The 17,676-nt window shown below is 26.2% G+C and overlaps 1 protein-coding gene across 1 annotated transcript; it reads right to left on the bottom strand.

Moving 5' to 3' along the window:
- Positions 1 to 7,970: 7,970 nt before the first annotated feature.
- LOC117178412 (lazarillo protein-like) lies at positions 7,971 to 14,021 on the bottom strand. Its single transcript, XM_033369838.1, has 5 exons — positions 14,015 to 14,021; positions 10,133 to 10,203; positions 9,922 to 10,052; positions 8,748 to 8,927; positions 7,971 to 8,109 (listed from the first exon to the last, which is right to left on the bottom strand). The coding sequence occupies exons 1-5, from the start codon at positions 14,019 to 14,021 to the stop codon at positions 7,971 to 7,973; spliced, it is 528 nt and encodes a 175-aa protein (XP_033225729.1).
- Between the last annotated feature and the right edge of the window lie 3,655 nt (positions 14,022 to 17,676).

Below are 17,676 nucleotides of genomic sequence, written 5' to 3' on the forward strand. Positions count from 1 at the left end.
ATAAATTTCGAAAATACACTACACAACAAACTACACCCAGCTAGTGTTGCACATACTGACGTGAGAGCAAAGGGTACCTTAGAATAGTGGTTCCAGACGGGAAAACAGAAAAAGGTATACTTTTAGATAATACACTATTTGTACTTTACCTTCGAACAAAACTTATGTCCCTCGCAAAGATAACTGATACAGATCACGAAGTCACTTTTAAGAAGAAAATTGCGATTGTGGAAGATGAAAACGAAAAGTGAAAGTGGTCGCTGACAGTATGGAAGATTTATACTGCATAAGAGAAAGAAATGAAGGAAGAACATACATGGCATCAAATAATCTTCGGAAAACGCAAGAAATGATTTGGCATGAATGATTAGGTCATTTGAATCGACACGATCTTTTTCAAATGAATAAAAACGAAGTCGCAACTGGAATGAAGTGCAAAAATGAATCTTCTATTCCACCATGCGAACTTTGCCTGTAGGAAAAGCAGAAAAGCAGAAAGGTGTTCATATTAAAGCTTTTTAAACTGACAATGAAGGGGAGTTTCTCAGCAAGGAGTTCTATTCGTTCCTGAAACAAGAAGGCATCAAGCGTCGTCTTACTATACCTTATACGCCGCAACAAAATGGAATTGCCGAAAGAAAAAATCTAAGTCTTTTAGAAATTGCAACGTTGCATGCTCCTACAATTAGGTATTTTGCAATTTTTTCTGGGCTGAAGCTATTCTTACAGCAAAATACTTCAAGAACCGATGTCCTATAAAAGCACTTGGTGGAAGAACTCCATTCCAAAAGTGGACAGGACATCTCCCGGATCTAAAGCACTTACGAATCTTTGGAGAAAAGGCAGTAGTCATTTATAAAGATATCGCAAGAGGAAAAATGTAACCTCCTGGTAAGAAATGCATTTTTCTGGATTACAGTGAAGATTTCAGAGATTACCGAGTTTGGTTGCCAACCGATTAAAAAATAGTCACTGCGAGCGATATTAGATTTATGAATTAATTTGAAAATCAAGGAAGTTTGGGAGATTTCATCCCAAAAATGAATTTTCTTAATAAATCAGTCGTAGCTAATTCTTTGAAAAAAGAACCCATACCTCAAGAAATCGAAATCGGACCGAATTTCATGGAAAACCAAGAAACAGAACAACCAATTCCTTATAGAGAAAAAAATTAACATTTTCCTAAAGAAGAGAGACCCATCTTTCCTGAAGATTGACTCGAAGAAGAACAAATGCCTCATATAGAAGAAAGACAGAATTGTCTAGAAGTAGAGGCACTTCCTGGAGCGGAAGGAAATCTAAGAAGGGGTACAGGTAGACAAAAATCCTTAGGACAACCTCAACAAGAATACAACCTCAAGAATACAACTACAAGAAGAAATACCAAATATAGGAGACGAAATGGCAAGGGAACAAGAAAATTGTGTTCTCATGAACATCGTTGAAGATTGCGCAAATATAGCCACAGAAATTCCTTGGAAACTGGCTGAAAGTGGACCAGATTCGAAATAATACTCTGAAATAAATACAACCCTGAGGGTATTATAGAAAGGAGGAAGGCTCGAGTCGTTGCACAGGGATTTACCCAACATCCAGGTATAGATTTCAACAGTAATTTGGCTCCAGTGGCTCGTCTAAGTTCAGTTAGGTTGCTTTTGACACTGGCTTTTCGAGAAGAATTAAAAATCCATCAATCAAACATCATCACAGCTTATTTAAATGGCAAAATTAAAGAAGAAATCTTTATGGAAGTATCCAATCTCCTAGAAGAATCCTTAAAACAAATCTTGTCAAGAAAACGAAAAGATACAATTGGAGAAACTCCAAACAGGTGTTCAAGGATCTTCAAGAAGAAAACAAGGTATGTTTATTACAATGATCCCTCTATGGTTTAAAACAAGCAGGTCACCAATAGCATAAGCGCTTTGATGAACGTCTTCAAAGCATTGGATCAAAACCAATGAATGCTGATCCTTGTGTATGTTCTATGCAACGAGGGGGCATCTTATCTATGTGGATGATATCCTCATCGTCTATAGAAGCCTATCCAATCTTGAATTTATACAGAAGAACTTAACAGGAACTTTTAGCGTAAAAGACCTGGGAAAAACTCATTATTGCCTAGGCATTGAGATTTCACAAGAAAAGAACTGCATAACTATATCTCAAAAAGACTACATTCGGGATATACTGAAATGCTTCAACATGAATGATTCCAATTCCGTCACAGCACAAGTGAATCAAAACGTCATGTTAACAAAAGGCAAGAAGAAAAGCAACCAAACAGATAAAGCAAGACCCTATCAAGAACTTATAGGAGAATTGAACTATCTAGCAGGTGCTACTCGACCAGATATAGCATTTGTCGTTAGCGACTTGAGCCAATTGAATACATATCATGAAGAGCAACATTGAACAGCGGCGAAAAGAGTTTTCGTTATCTTAAAGGAAATATTGACATGCAATTAACCTACAAGAAGAATCCAAAGGATCTTACAAGATATGTGAGCTGACTGAGTAGCTGCATTGTGGACAGAGGTTCCTATACCGGATTTAATTTTATTTTAAGTGGTGTTGCAGTAACTTGGGAAACTAGAAAACAACGTACCATTGCAGTATCCTCAACTGAAGCAGAATATATGGCTTTGACCGAGGCTACCAAAGATGCCTGTTATGTACGTGAATTGGTTCTGGAATTTGGTTTCAAGGAATTTTCTAATATTAAATTGGCTAATGACCACATTGGAGCACAATTCTTGGCTGAAAATAGAATTTGTCATCCTAAAACTAATCATATAGATATTAGAAATCATTATATCCGAAATATCTTGAGTAAGGGTTACATCAAGATGAAATACTTATCTTATACAGAAAGGATTGCGGATATATTTACGAAAGGACTATCACAAATTAAACGTTGGATGTTTTTTCATTTATTAGGCCTGAAATCATTGGAAGATGAAAGGCTCGCTATATTTGAGGAAGAGTGTTAGAGTTTAAATTAGAGTTCCACGAAGATTCAAACCAACTTCATGTTGTATCTTCAAAACAAGGTTCTATTGTGTTTTGACTTTGTCTTGTCTGTCACTAGTCCTGTTATGTCAAATTGTTTATTTATGTATAAATTTTTTTAAAAAATTGACTTTTTGATGATTTGACAAATTTTGATCAAACGAAAAATAATAAAAAATTCCATTTTGCGGTCAAACGATGCAAGATAAAAAAATAAAAAACAAAAATTCGGTAATACTGTCTACACAAGCAGCCTTACACTTTTTTTATTCTTAATTATATTCCTAATTATATAAACGTTTGGTTTATAAAAATACTCTACTTATTCAATTAAGCTTTTAATATTAGAGCTTAATTTCTATCATTTTTTTATTTCTCATTATTTCTTGTGCGATCAAAATGAGAATTTTCGGTTTTTCAAAAAAATTAAAAAATTTATTATCACATCATTTTAGGGCTTTAAAAAAGGAACGGTTTTCTTATCTGGACTTTTTTTATCTCGTGCGTTATTTGACTTAAAATTTTTATTTTCGATTGATTTAAAAAATTTCGTAATTACGCGAACTCTGATAATTTTCATTTTATTGAAAAAAGGCATTAGAACAAATTTTTTGCCTTTCTGAATAATACGAATAGCCATTCATAACATTTTCAATTCTTAACAAAAACAGTTCTAAAAATTTTGAAAATGTTTCAACTTTTTGATTTTCTTTTTCCAAAATGGCTGGTTAATGAACTTGCCCACAAATATTAGACGATTTGAACCTAAGAAATTAGAAAAAAAGCTGATAAGATTTCTAAGAGAGTTGTCGAGCCCAATTTCTGAATTAGGTTTTCAATTTTTTATAAATAAACAAATATGAGAAAAAAATGGCCCTTTATCTATTCGATTTTCCGGGTGTTCGTCAATAACAGGAAAATTGTTCAAATCGCCTTAGTTGCATGAAGTAGCATTAGTTAAAGATGTTTCAATATTATACAATTAACAAAAAAAAATTTATAAGCAAACTATTTGTTGACAAAATGTTTTCTACAATTTTCCATAATTATACGTTTTTTCAAGTTATATTGCAAAAAATTTATATAAAAACAATATTATATTTTAAACAATTTCTTGAGATTATAATTGCTTATATTATAAACAAATTAAATAAACAAACGCAATAATCAGGCATATGTCAAAAGAAAAATTAATTTTTTTCTATGTCAAGTTTTTCAATCAGAAACTTCATGATGATTTCAGCAAAATTTATAATTGGTTGATAAATTTTATATTTAAAAAAAATTCAATAAACAAATGCATTATTTGGATACCTGTCGACAGAACAATTATTTTTTTTATGCCCGTCTTTTCAATTGAAAAATTAATTAAAATTGAATTACCAATCTCACTTAGTTGATAAATTTTATGACCAAACAATGCATTTTTTGTTGAATTTGTTTAAAGAAATCATCAAATTTACCAAATGATTTTGAATTTTGCGGCGATTATCAATAAATTTCAAATTAGAAAGACTCATATAAAGAAAAAATAAGTTTTCCATTGAAAGATACCCGAATAATGCATTTCTTTATTAGATTTGTTTTTAAAAAAATATAAAATTTAATAACCCGAATTTTTCTGCCGAGAAATACCGAAATAATGCATTTTTCTATTAAATTTGTTTTACAAAACCATAAGAATAATCAACAAATTATAAATTTTGCTCAAATTACAATAAAGTTCCTAATTTTTAAAAATGGACATCGAAAAAAAATTATTTTTCTATCGAAGAATACCTAACTATTTCATTTGTTCATTAAATTTGTTTATAATATAAGCAATTATAGTCTTAAGAGAAAATTTTACTAATATATGGTAATATTGTTTCCATTTCAGTGTTTTTCAATCTAACTTGAAAAGGCGTATAATTGTGGAAAATCGTAGAAAACATTTTTTCAACAAATAGCTTGTTTATAAATTTTTTTTATTTATTGTCTTATATTTGAATATCTTTGACGAATGTTGTTCAATGAAACATGGGCAATTTCTATAATTTTCCTTTTATTGAGGAGCAGCGGAAACGTCAAATAGAAAAAATGCTCATTTTTTTCGTCATATTTGTTTATTTATAAACAAGTTTAAAAAAGTAATTCAGAAATCCGGCTCGGCAACTCTCTCAGAAATCTTATCAGCATTTTTTCAAAATTTGTTTGCATGCTAGAGGGCAACGATCCCCCTTATTTTATTTCAAATAAAAAAAAAAGAAAGTCCTTAATTTTTTTTCAATTTAAAAGGTGCCGGTTTTGACTTGGAGTTTCCCATGTAAAATGCATGGGGAAAATCACTTTTTTGAATTTTTAAAATAATTTTTTAGGGTTTCAAGAAATGTGACGGGAAAGTATGGGTGCCTGTATAGAATTATCCAACGAAGAATTTAAGCTCTCAGAAATAACACTGTGTTCTCGTCTATTTTTACTTAAAATTATTAATATTGGTCTAGTGGAATATTTATTATCATTGGTTAATTAATTTTTAATTATTTGAATAATTGGAGTTTTTTTAAATCATTTTTTTTTATAAATTGGGTTTCCCCCCCCCCCTAAAAATTATGACTATTTGTCTAGTGAAATATTTATTAACATTGTTTCATTCAATTTTCAGCATTTAAATAAATGGAATTTCTTTGAACAATTTTTTCCGAATTTTTTTTTCTTAAAAACTATTACTATTGGTCTAATGGAATATTTATTAACATTAGTTCATTTATTATCAATTTTTTAAGCAAATGGAATTTCTTTAAACTTTTTTATGAAGATTATTAATATTTCCTCAATGCAATATTTATCAACGATGTTTCAAGAATTTTATTTATTTATTTTTTTTTAAAATAAAAAATTATTACATAAATATAACTGATAAATTAGTTGTTATTAAATTAATTATTAATCAGTAATTAATCATTACTGCTGAAAATGAATGAGCTGATGTTAATAAATATTCCACTAGACCAACAGTGATAATTTTTATGAAAAATACAAATTTGCAAAGAACAATTATTTAAACCAATTACATTTGTTTAAAAAATTATAAATTAATAATACAATGTTATTAAATATTTCACTAGATTAATAGTAATTTTAAGTGGGCAAAAAACAAATTTTCGAAAAAAAATTTTTTTTCAATTCTATTTGTTTAAACAATTGATAATGAATGAGCTAATGTTAATCAATATTCCATTGGACTAACAGTGATAATTTTTAGAAAAAAGACAATTTTTCAAAAAAGAATTACTTAAACCAATTACATCTGTTTAAAAAATTATAAATTAATAATACAATGTTATTAAATATTTCACTAGACGAATAGTAATTTTAAGTGGGGAAAAAACAAATTTTCGAGAAAAAAAAATTTTCACAAATTAAATTATTCAAATATTTAAACCAATTACATCTGTTTAAACAATTATAAATTAATAATACAATGTTATTAAATATTTCTCTAGACGAATAGTAATTTTAAGTGGGGAAAAACAAATTTTCGAAAAAACATATTTTACAAATTCCATTTGTTTAAGTAATTGAAAATGAATGAGCTACTGTTAATAAATATTCCACTAGACTAACAGTGATAATTTGTAGTTAAAAGACAAAAATTTTCAAATAACAATTAATTAAACAAATTATATTTACTTAAACAATTCTCAATTAATAATAAAATATTATTTAATATATCAATAGACAAAGAGTAATTTTAATTGGGGAAAAATAAAATTAAAAAAAAAAATTCACAAATTCTCTTTGTTTAAATAATTGAAAATTAATGAGCTAGTGATAATGAATGTTTCACTAGATCAACAGTGATAATTTTTAAGAAAAAGACAAATTTTCAAAAAACAATTATTTAAACCAATTACATCTGTTTAAACAATTATAAATTAATAATACAATGCTATTAAATATTTCACTAGACAAATAGTAATTTTAAGTGGGGAAAAACAAATTCTCGAAAAAAATTTTTTCACAAATTCCATTTGTTTAAGTAATTGAAAATGAATGAGCTCATGTTAATAAATATTACACTAGACTAACAGTGATAATTTGTAGTTAAAAGACCAAAATTTTCAAATAACAATTAATTAAACAAATTAGATTTGTTTAAACAATTATCAATTAATAATACAATGTTATTTAATATTTCAATAGACAAATAGTAATTTTAATAGGGGAAAAATAAAATTTAAAAAAAAATGCACAAATTCTATTAGTTTAAATAATTGAAAATTAATGAGCTAGTGCTAATGAATATTTCACTAGACCAACAGTGATAATTTTTAAGAAAAAGACAAATTTTCAAAGAACAATTATTTAAACCGATTACATTTGTTTAAACAATTATAAATTAATAATAAAATGTTATTAAATATTTCACTAGACGAATAGTAATAATTTTAAGGGGGGGGGGGGGGGGACAAATTCTCGAGAAGAAAATTATTTAAACAAATTCCATTTGTTTAAATAATTGATCATTAATTTAGCAATGATAATAAATATTCCACTAGAACAATTGTAATAATTTTAAGTAAAAAAGTACGAGAAGACAGTGCCTATACATGAAATTCTTCGTTGGATAATTCTCAACAGGCCCCCATAATTTCCTATCACATTTTTTCAAACCTTAACAAATCATACCAAAAACTCAAAAAAGTGATATTTCCTCATGCATTTCACATGGAAAACTTCAAGTCAAAACCGGCACCTGTTAAAATAAAAAAAATAGGGCATTTTTTCGGATTTGGAATGAAATTGGGGGAATTGGTGTCCTCTAAAAGAACATTTTAGAGCCACCCTATTGTTGACTTAACCAAAATTTAGCCGGTGCAAAATGTATTTTGAAATAAATAGACAAGTAATACAAATTATTGAGTTTTATTATTTATCTTAAATTGGCTGTCATTTAAAAATAATTGTTTATTATGCTAGTGGAGGCACTTTTTCTGTTCCGTACGAATAAGGAATCTTCTGCTAAAACCACTTGCGTCGAATGTCTTGTATGCCTTCTGGAGAACTTCTTCGCTAGGAACGCGGTCCCTGGTCAAAATCCACGCTTGTTTTGTGCTGAAAATAAGATTTAATAAATAGATACAGAAATAAATAAATAAAGATGGGAATAAAAAAAAGAGTGGGCAAGTCAAAAAAAATGAAGAACTGAATAAAAAAGTAAAGAAGTAGAGAAGTAAAGAATTAAAGGAATAAAGATATAGAATGAAAAAAGTAGGGAAAAAGGAAAATAGGGCAGGAGGGATGTAGAGCAATAAAGAAGGAATGAAGCAGGGCAGAAGGGATATAGGAAGTAGGGAAATAGGAAGAGGGAAAGTAGGGGAAATGGAAGTGAGGAAGTAGGAAAATAGGAAGAGGGAAATCAGGGGAAAGGGGAAGAGGGAAGTGAGGAAGTAGGAAAAAGGGAAGCAGGGAAGTGGGAAAGTAGAGAAGTGGGGAAATAGAGAAAATGGGAAATAGAGAAGTGGAGAAGGGAAGAAAGGGAAAGTGTTGAAGTAGTCAAAAAGTAAAGTCGAGAAGTGCAGAAGTAGGGAGATTAAGTACTAAGGAAGTAAGGATGTAAAACAAATTATTAAATAAAGATATACGGAAATAAATCAATAAATAAGAAAATAAATTAAGAAATAAGAAAATAAATAAGGAAATAATAAAATAAGAAAATAAATAAAGATAATGGACTGGAAAATGTTTCTTACTTGAAAAGTTTAAAATCTTGACAGGAGAAGACAACAGCATAACTTTCATAGTCCGTATCTAGAATCCATAGAGAGCCTTGGATAACCGCTGGTAGATTAGGGAATGATATGGACAGTTTTCCTTCGCCAGATTCACTAGCCCATTCCGCAATTCCTTCAATATTCATGGATTTTCCAGTACTGAAAGTTTCAACAAATATTTATACTTTTTCTAAAATTTATTTAAAGAATAATAAATCTAATTTATTATTTATGAATTTGTCACATTATAAAGAATAAATTCACACTGTCAAATTGCTCGTCCACCTTCTTTCCCAGTGGGCACAAAATTTGGCGACGTCTTTACGACATCGTTACGACAGCTTTACGACAACTTTACGACATCATATGTCCATGTCGTTTCAGTGTCTTTGCGACATCGTAAAGACATCGTCAGATCATACGACTTATTTACGATATCCTAAAGATACGTTAACGACATGGACATATAATGTCGTAAAGTTGTCGTAAAGATGTCGTAACGATTTCGTAAAGACGTCGCCGAACTTTGTACCCACTGGGTTGACTTTTGTTTTCAAATATTAAAAATATAATATCTCAAAATTAGTTAATAACAAATTTGTCAATAATAGATTCTTGAAAAATTTTTTAACGAGTTCAATAAATCATTATATTTAACAGATATACATAAAATAAATTTAAAACATTAAAACGTTAACAAAATCACCATTTTTTTATAATTAAATATTATTAGATTTTTAACACACGTACTACATCAGAAACTTTTCGTACTCTTTGGCCTATTTAAAGAAAAAAGAAGAAAAGTACATTTTTAAGAAAAACAAACTTTAGAATCAAATTTTATCTTTGTTTACTCAAATTATTAATAAGAAAAATAAATGTTAAATTTCAGAAAAATTCTGGTGTCTAAAAATTTTGTGAAACGATTTTGATAGATATAAAAGAATAATACATTTTTTAAAGTGCAAATATAGTTTAAAAATCTACTTATTTATAAATTTATAATGACAAATTTAATTTATTTCAGTTACTAGTTTAATTTACCACTAGGCTTTTATAGATGATTAGTTATAATAATAATAGTAATAATAATTTTAATTAATTACAAACTCAATTTGTTATATAAATAAAGTGGATATTTTATCTAACTTACAGAGCATGGACTTGACTGTTTAAAACATTTATAGTGCCATCGTCGTTCAAAGAGTATTTGGCGGTAGCACATTTTCCTCCCATTTCAGTAAAAACAAAGTATCGTCCGGCTTCGTACCATTTTCCCATATACTAAAAATATTAAAAATCATAAGTTTTGTAAAAATAATTGTAAATATTATAATTATTAATAATTGTGAATAAATACTAACTTTTTCAACGTTAAAATTTTGTACGACTTTCAAATCCGGACACCTGCCCACAGAAGGAACTTGAGCCAAAGCTCCAGTACAAAGCACAAAAATCAGAGTTAGTTTCATCATTTTGTTATCTGGAAATTATAATTTTTCAATTTATTAAAATCACTGAATGAGAATATAGCTTAATATTATTAAAATAAAAAAATGTAATTTATTTTAAGTATAAAATTGTAAAAATTTGTTTAGAAGTTTTCATAAATAATTTTTTTTCAGATCTGAGATAGTTCAAATATTTATAGAATTCAATTTTTAAAGGGAATAATATAATTTCAAATGAGCTTTCATTGAACCTTCTGCGACTCATGGTACACGAAATATTAATTTGTTAATTAAATTTTCATTTTTCGTGAGCCAGTGATGCACGTAATGAGTTTAAATTTTGATATAAAAAAGGAACCATATTTTCATCGGAAATCCCTAAAGGGTGAAGACTGCTTAATTTCAGATTATTTTTTATGTTAAGAATTCAAAATTAGGGGGGGGGGTTGATATATTATTTGGAAACGATTTAGTTTTTAAAAATTACACTTTTAGTGAGTTATTTATTGAATCTATCTATAAATAATATTTCTTGAAATAAAACTATTAATTGGATTTTAAAGACAAAATATCAATTTTTTTTGAAAGTAACAAAAAATATTTCTTTTTTCATAACTATGCTTATTTAAAAAAAAACAAAATTTTCATTGAAATCAAACGTTTTCCTGCTATTGAAAATGTTTATTGTCAAAAAAAGCGCTTTTATGGAATATTTTCTATAAGAACTGGTTAAACAATATTTCTTAACAAAGAAACAAATAAAAATTACTGAGCACATAATTTACATTTCCATGAGTACATGTTTGCTTCTGATATTTTAAAAATTTTTTGGACAAGTATAAAAAAAAAAACTTTTATAAATATTTATTGCAAAAACTTCAATTTTTCTTTCAAATCCAAAAAACACTTTTTCTTGACGAAGTAACAACCCTTAGCAGATTAATCAAATAAAAACCATGGAAAATCTCAACCTTAATTAACAAATTATTATTTAATAAAATATTGGTCGTAGAAAGTTCAATGAGGGGTCATTTAAAAGCTTACTCTTTCTTCTAAGTAATCAAAGTATTTTTTAAATTTAACTTTAATTTTCAGTCTTTTGTTAAAAATAAAATTGGCTCTACTAACATTATAATTAATGTAAATTGTTTTATAATGAAATGACTTACCAATAATTTAAGAATCTTCTGAGTAAATAAGTGTCAAGACACTTTCTGACTTCTTTTAATTTTTAACTAGAACTGACCTAGTCGTTTTATACTCTTTTGTTCTTGTATATATTCTTATCACCATAACCCAGAAAAACAATTTTAAGGTTTTATTTTATCTCTTTTGATCAAATCGGTGTCTAGACTATCAATCACAAAGCTCAAGGATTTTAAAAATGAAAAATTTTACAAGTTTATCAGAAAGTTCAACTATTTACTAGTCTGTTAAACACTTCGTTAAAAACTTAAATATTCGATTAAGAATGTAACTACTTCCTTGAAAATTAACTTTCTTTGTTCGAAACAAATATTTTTGAAAGAAAAATTCAACTGCTTTGAAAAAAATTGATTCTTTGAGAATTCAGCTATTTGGTCAAAAATTTTAATATTTGGTTGCAAATTAACCTTACTGTTCAAAATTCATATTTACTGCTTAGATATTCAATTGCTCTCTGGAAAAGTCATCTTTTTTATTTATATTTTATTTCATTTATTTGATATTTAATCTGATTATTTAAAGATTAACTTTTTTTAAAATACTTTGTAAAAGTTAATTTTTTTGCTGAAGATTCATGATGCTAGTTTAAAATTCAGCTTCTAGTTACAAATTCAATTATTTGGTTTAAAATTAACTGTTTTCCTGCCTATTGATATTTTCAGGGTAGCAATTTAATTTTTTTTTAGAAAACTCGCCTTTCGGTTGAAAGTTGATCTACTTTGTAAAATTTCATTTTTTGTTTGATGATTCATCATGCTTGTTGAAAATTCATCTCTTTGGTTAAAAATTCAACTATTCGGCTGCAAATTAACTCTTATCTTGCCAATTCATATTTTCTGGTTAGAAATTTTTTTAAAGGATTCACCTTTTGGTTGAAACTTGATCTACTTTGTAAAATTTCATTTTTGTGGTTAATGATTCATCATGTCAATCAAAGATTCAAATACTTGGTTAAATATTGATTTTTTTCTAAATTTCATATTTCCTTTTAAAATTCAATTTTTTTCAGAAAAGTAGTCTTTTTCGTTAAAAATTCAACTCATTACTTGAAAATTAAAATACTTTATAACAGTTAATTTTTTGGCTGATGATTCATCGCGCTGGTTAGAAATTCATTTCTTTGTTTGAAAATTCAACTATTTGTTTGAAAATTAACTGTTCTTTTTGTTGACAATTAAAATTGTCAGATTCGAAATTTTATATATTTTTTTAAATCACCTTTTGGTTGAAAGTTGAAATATTTGGTAAAATTTCATTTTTTTGTTTGATGATTAATAATGCTAGTTGAAGATTTATCTGTTTGGATACAAATTCAACTATTTGCTTGAAAATTAACTGTTTATTTTCTGACAAGTCATATTTTTAGATTCAAGATTGTATTTTTTTTTAGAAAAATTGCCTTTTTTGAAAGTTAATCTGCTTCGTTATATTTAATTTTTTTTGTTAGATTAGTCATCATGCTAGTTGAAAATGCATCTCTTCAGTTAAAAATTCAACTATTTGCTTGAAAATTAAGTGTTTTCAGGCAATTCATATTTTCAGATTCGAAATTTCATAATTTTTTCAGAAAAATCGCCTTTTGGTTGAAAGTTGAAATATTGTGTAAAATTTCATTTTTTTTGTTTGATGATTAATAATACTAGTGGAAAATTTATCTCTTTGGATACTAATTCAACTATTTGCTTCAAAATTAACTGTTTTTTTCTGACAATTCATATTTTCAGATTCAAAATTGTATTTTTTTAGAAAAATTACCTTTTGATTGAAAGTTAATCCACTTTGTAAAATTTCATTTTTTTGTTAGATTAGTCATCATGCTAGTTGAAAATGCATCTCTTTAGTTAACAATTCAACTATTTGGTTGAAAAATAACTGTTTTTAGGCAATACATATTTTCAAATTCAAAATTTTATAATTTTTTCAGAAAAATCGCCTTTTGGTGGAAGTTTATCTACTTTGTAAAATTTCATTTTTTTGTTTGATGATTCATCATGCTGGTTGAAAATTTATCTCTTTGGTTAAAAATTTAACTAATTGGTTGAAAACTAACTGTTTCTCGAGAATTTATATTTTCAGATTCGAAATTTAATATTTTTTTTTTGGAAAAATTGCCTTTTGTTGAAAGTTGATCAACTTTGTAAAATTTCATTTTTTTGTTTTGATGATTCATCATGCTAATTGAAACTTCATCTCTTTGGTTGAAAATTCAAATTAAACATTCTTATATTTTTCAATTATGATACCATTCACTTTACAATGCGCAATTAGTAATTCTCTTAATTAAAAATTTTTCCATCTTAGATTTTTATTTTTGGGCTAAAATGTTTTATTTAACAAAATTTTTAATGCAGACTTGGAGACTGGAACAATTAAAAATTTACAGCTTTTGAAGTTAAAAATTTTGGATTTAAAGATTTATCATTTAACATTCATTATTTATTAAATTATCTGGAAGTTCCGAAAACATTTTAAAAATAAGATTGAATTTGAAAAACATTTAAAACAACTTCTATATTTCTTAAGATCTGGAAATAAAATTTTAAAGCTTTTCGATGATATTTTAACTATTTGAAATTAAAAGAATTTTACTTGTCATTTACGCATAGTTTAGTTTAGTATATTTTAATTTTTCAATTAAGTGAATTTGTTTATAAAAATTCTTTATAACAATGGAAATTTTTTTTAAGGAACACTAATTAATGTTGCTTTTCAGGCTTGTTTGCAACTGAAAATTAATTCTTTATGTTTTTAAATCAAAATCTATGTAAGTGATAAATTCGAATTCCGAATTTGCAGCAGTTAACAGTTATATGCATTAATTTGTTTATAACAATTAAAAAAGTTCAGGATATTTATTTACAAATTACAGTTTTGTTCATCTAAAGTCAAATTAATAATTAAATTCCTTTTTGCAAAAACATCAATGAATGGGGCTAAATAAATATCGCAAATATAACCAATTGCAACTTTTAAGTTAAATAACAAATTATTAATTAACAAATTCTAAAAAAAATCGAGCAATAAATCGACACACCAGATTTAAAACAACAAACAAAAAAGATTAAAAATTCATTATAGGTTAGATTTCTTTAAAATTTTTTTTAAGTTATTAAAATTTTAGAAAAAGTTATAGAGCCTGATTTTTAATTTATTTTTTCAATTTTTTTATAAATAAATAAATATGACGAAAAAATTAGAAATTTTTTCTATTTGATGTTCCCGGTGCTCATCAATAATAGAAAAATTTGTTGTTATCGCTATCGTTTCATAGATTTACATTTATAAAAATATTCCATCATGAAACAATTAACAAAAAAAATTGTATAAACAAATTATTTGTTGAAAATATGTTTTCTATAATTTTCAATAATTCAAGGTTTTTTAAAGTTATGTTGCAAGAAATTTAAATAGAAACAATATTTTATTCAAAAAAATTTCTTAAGAAGCTATTTCTCTTAATATTATAAACAAATTTAATAAACAAATGCATTATACAGGCATTTTTCGTCAGAAACATTAGTTTTTTTTCGATGTCAACTTTTGAAAATTAGGAACATCATGATAATTTCAGAAAAATTCATAAGTTGTTGATAAATTTGATGATTTTTTAACAAATTTAATAAACAAATGTATTATTTGGCAATTTTTGACGACACAACTCGTTTTTTTTTTTAATGTACTTTTAATTAAGAACTTTAGGATAATTTCAGTAACATTCATAATTAGTTGATTAATTTGATGTTTTTGTTAAACAAATTTAATTTAAAAATGCATTATTCGGGCATGTTTCGTGAGTATCCCGACTTTTCATATGTAATAGAATTTATTTTTTTTAAATGCATTTGTTTATTAAATTTGTTTAAAAAATCATACAATTCATCAAAAAATTATGAGTTTTTCTGAAATTATAATAAGGTTCCTAATTTTAAAAAATTGACATCGAAAAAAACGAATTTTTCTGAAGAAAAATGCTTGAATAATGTATTTGTTTTTAAAAAAACTGTATTAAATAGTGATGGATGTTACTAAAATTATTATGAATTTCCCAATTAAAAGGACTGGCATTAAGAAAACCGAATTTTTCGGTCGATAAGTGCTCGAATAATGCACTTGTTTATTAAATTTGTTTAATGAACTTATAAAATTTATAAACAAATTATGAATTTTTTTTAATTATAATGAGGTTCCTAATTTTGAGAAATTTACATCGAAAACAACTCATTTTTCTGACAACAAATGCCTGAATAATGCATTTGTTCATTAAATTTGTTTAACGAAAAAATGAAATTCATTAAATAGTGACGGATGTTGCTAAAATTATGATGAAATTCTCAATTAAAAGGACTGGCATTGCAAAAAAAACTAATTTTTCCGTCGATAAGCCCTCGAATAATGCATTTGTTTATTAAATTTGTTTGATAAAATCATAAAATTGATCAATAAATTATGACTTTTCTGAAATCATCATAAGTTTCATAATTTAAAAAAATTGAAATCGAAAAAAACGAATTTTTCTGACGACAAATAACTGAATAATGCATTTGTTTATTAAATTTGTTTTTAAAAAAATTATTAAATAGTGATAAATGTTGCTAAAACTACCGTAAAGTTCTCAATTTAAAGGACGGACATTGAAAAAAAAACTAATTTTTTCGTCGATAAGCGCTCGACTAATGCATTTGTTTATTAAATTTGTTTGAAAAAAATCATACAATAAATGAACAAATTATGACTTTTCTGAAATTATGATAAGGTTCCTAATCTTTAAAAATTACCATCGAAAAAAAAATTATTTTTCTGACGACAAATGCCTGAATAATGCATTTGTTTATTAAATTTTTTTATTATATTAACAAGAATAGTCTGAAAAGAAATTGTTCTAATTAAAATATTGTTGCCATTCAAATTTCTTGAAGAATAACTTAAAAAAAGGTTAAATTGTTGAACATTATAGAAAGCACATTTTCAAAATAATTTGTTAATACAAATTTTTTTGTTTATTATATAATTACATAATATATTTATATAATGTAAATCTATAAAACGTCGGCGATTAAAACAATTTTCCTATTATTGGCGAGCACCGGGAACGTCAAATAGAAAAAATTTCCTTTTTTTTTTGTCATATTTATTTATTTATAAAACAATTGGAAAACGAAATTAAAAATCAGGCTCGACAAATTTTTTTGAAATTTCATCAGCTTGTTTTAGAAAAAAAACATCCAAATCAACCCAATCGGTCTTAATTCTCGCTACTTTTCGATTAAAAATTGAACGGTTCTAAGGTGAAAGATTAGCCAGGCAAGGTTAAAAATCGGAAATTATCTTCAATTCATGTAAAGTTTATCTTGCAAGGTTAAATCTTGTTGCGATAAATCTTTTACCTGGAATCGATGTAAACTTTATCTTTTGTATTTTTCTGTCCAAATATTTGATCCGTACATGATCTTCCTGCTATAAATCCACTTTAGACTTTCCATATCTTACCTTCTTTTATCAATAAAATTAATTTTCTACACAAAAAAAAGATATTTCAACCAATTACTGGATTTTTCTACTAAAATAGAACGGTTATTTCAACTTTTTTGTTGAAAATATTCAAAAAATTAATTGAACTTTTTTCTTTCTTGACTGAAAATTATTTCTTGATTGATAATTCATCTCTTTGGGTATAAACTTTATTTTCTGACTGAATATAAACAATATAAAAATGTATCCCTTTTGGTTGAAAATTGCACTCTTTTTCGTTGAAAATTCGCCTTTTTGGTTTGAAAACTCAACAATTGAACAATTTTGTTGCAATAGTTAATTTAAGGTTGAAATTCCAATACTTGGTTAAATGTTAAACAATTTTTGTAAAAATGGATATTCTTTGCGTTTGAAGATTCGTCTCTTTAATTGAAAATTTAATTATTTTATTTAAAAAATTCCTTCTTTCTTTGGTTTAAAATTAATCTTTTGGGTTGAAAATTTCGATCCATATTTCAAGGTTGAACTATATTTGTAAAAACTAATTTTTTGGTAAATGATTCATTATTTAAGTTTAAAATTTATCTGTGTGGTTGCAAATTAAACAATTTTATTGATAATATATTTTGTTGTTCAGTTCAGCTGTTATTGTTTCAAAAAGCTGCTGGCTTAAAAATGAATGTTTTTGGATGAAAATTTAACTATTTAATTGAAAATTCGTTAATTTTTTTAATGGAAAATTAAACTTTTGGATTTTTTTAGTAAACTGTTTTGTTGAAAAA

This window comes from Belonocnema kinseyi, chromosome 8 (assembly GCF_010883055.1).
Source record: "Belonocnema kinseyi isolate 2016_QV_RU_SX_M_011 chromosome 8, B_treatae_v1, whole genome shotgun sequence".
NCBI lineage: Eukaryota > Metazoa > Arthropoda > Insecta > Hymenoptera > Cynipidae > Belonocnema > Belonocnema kinseyi.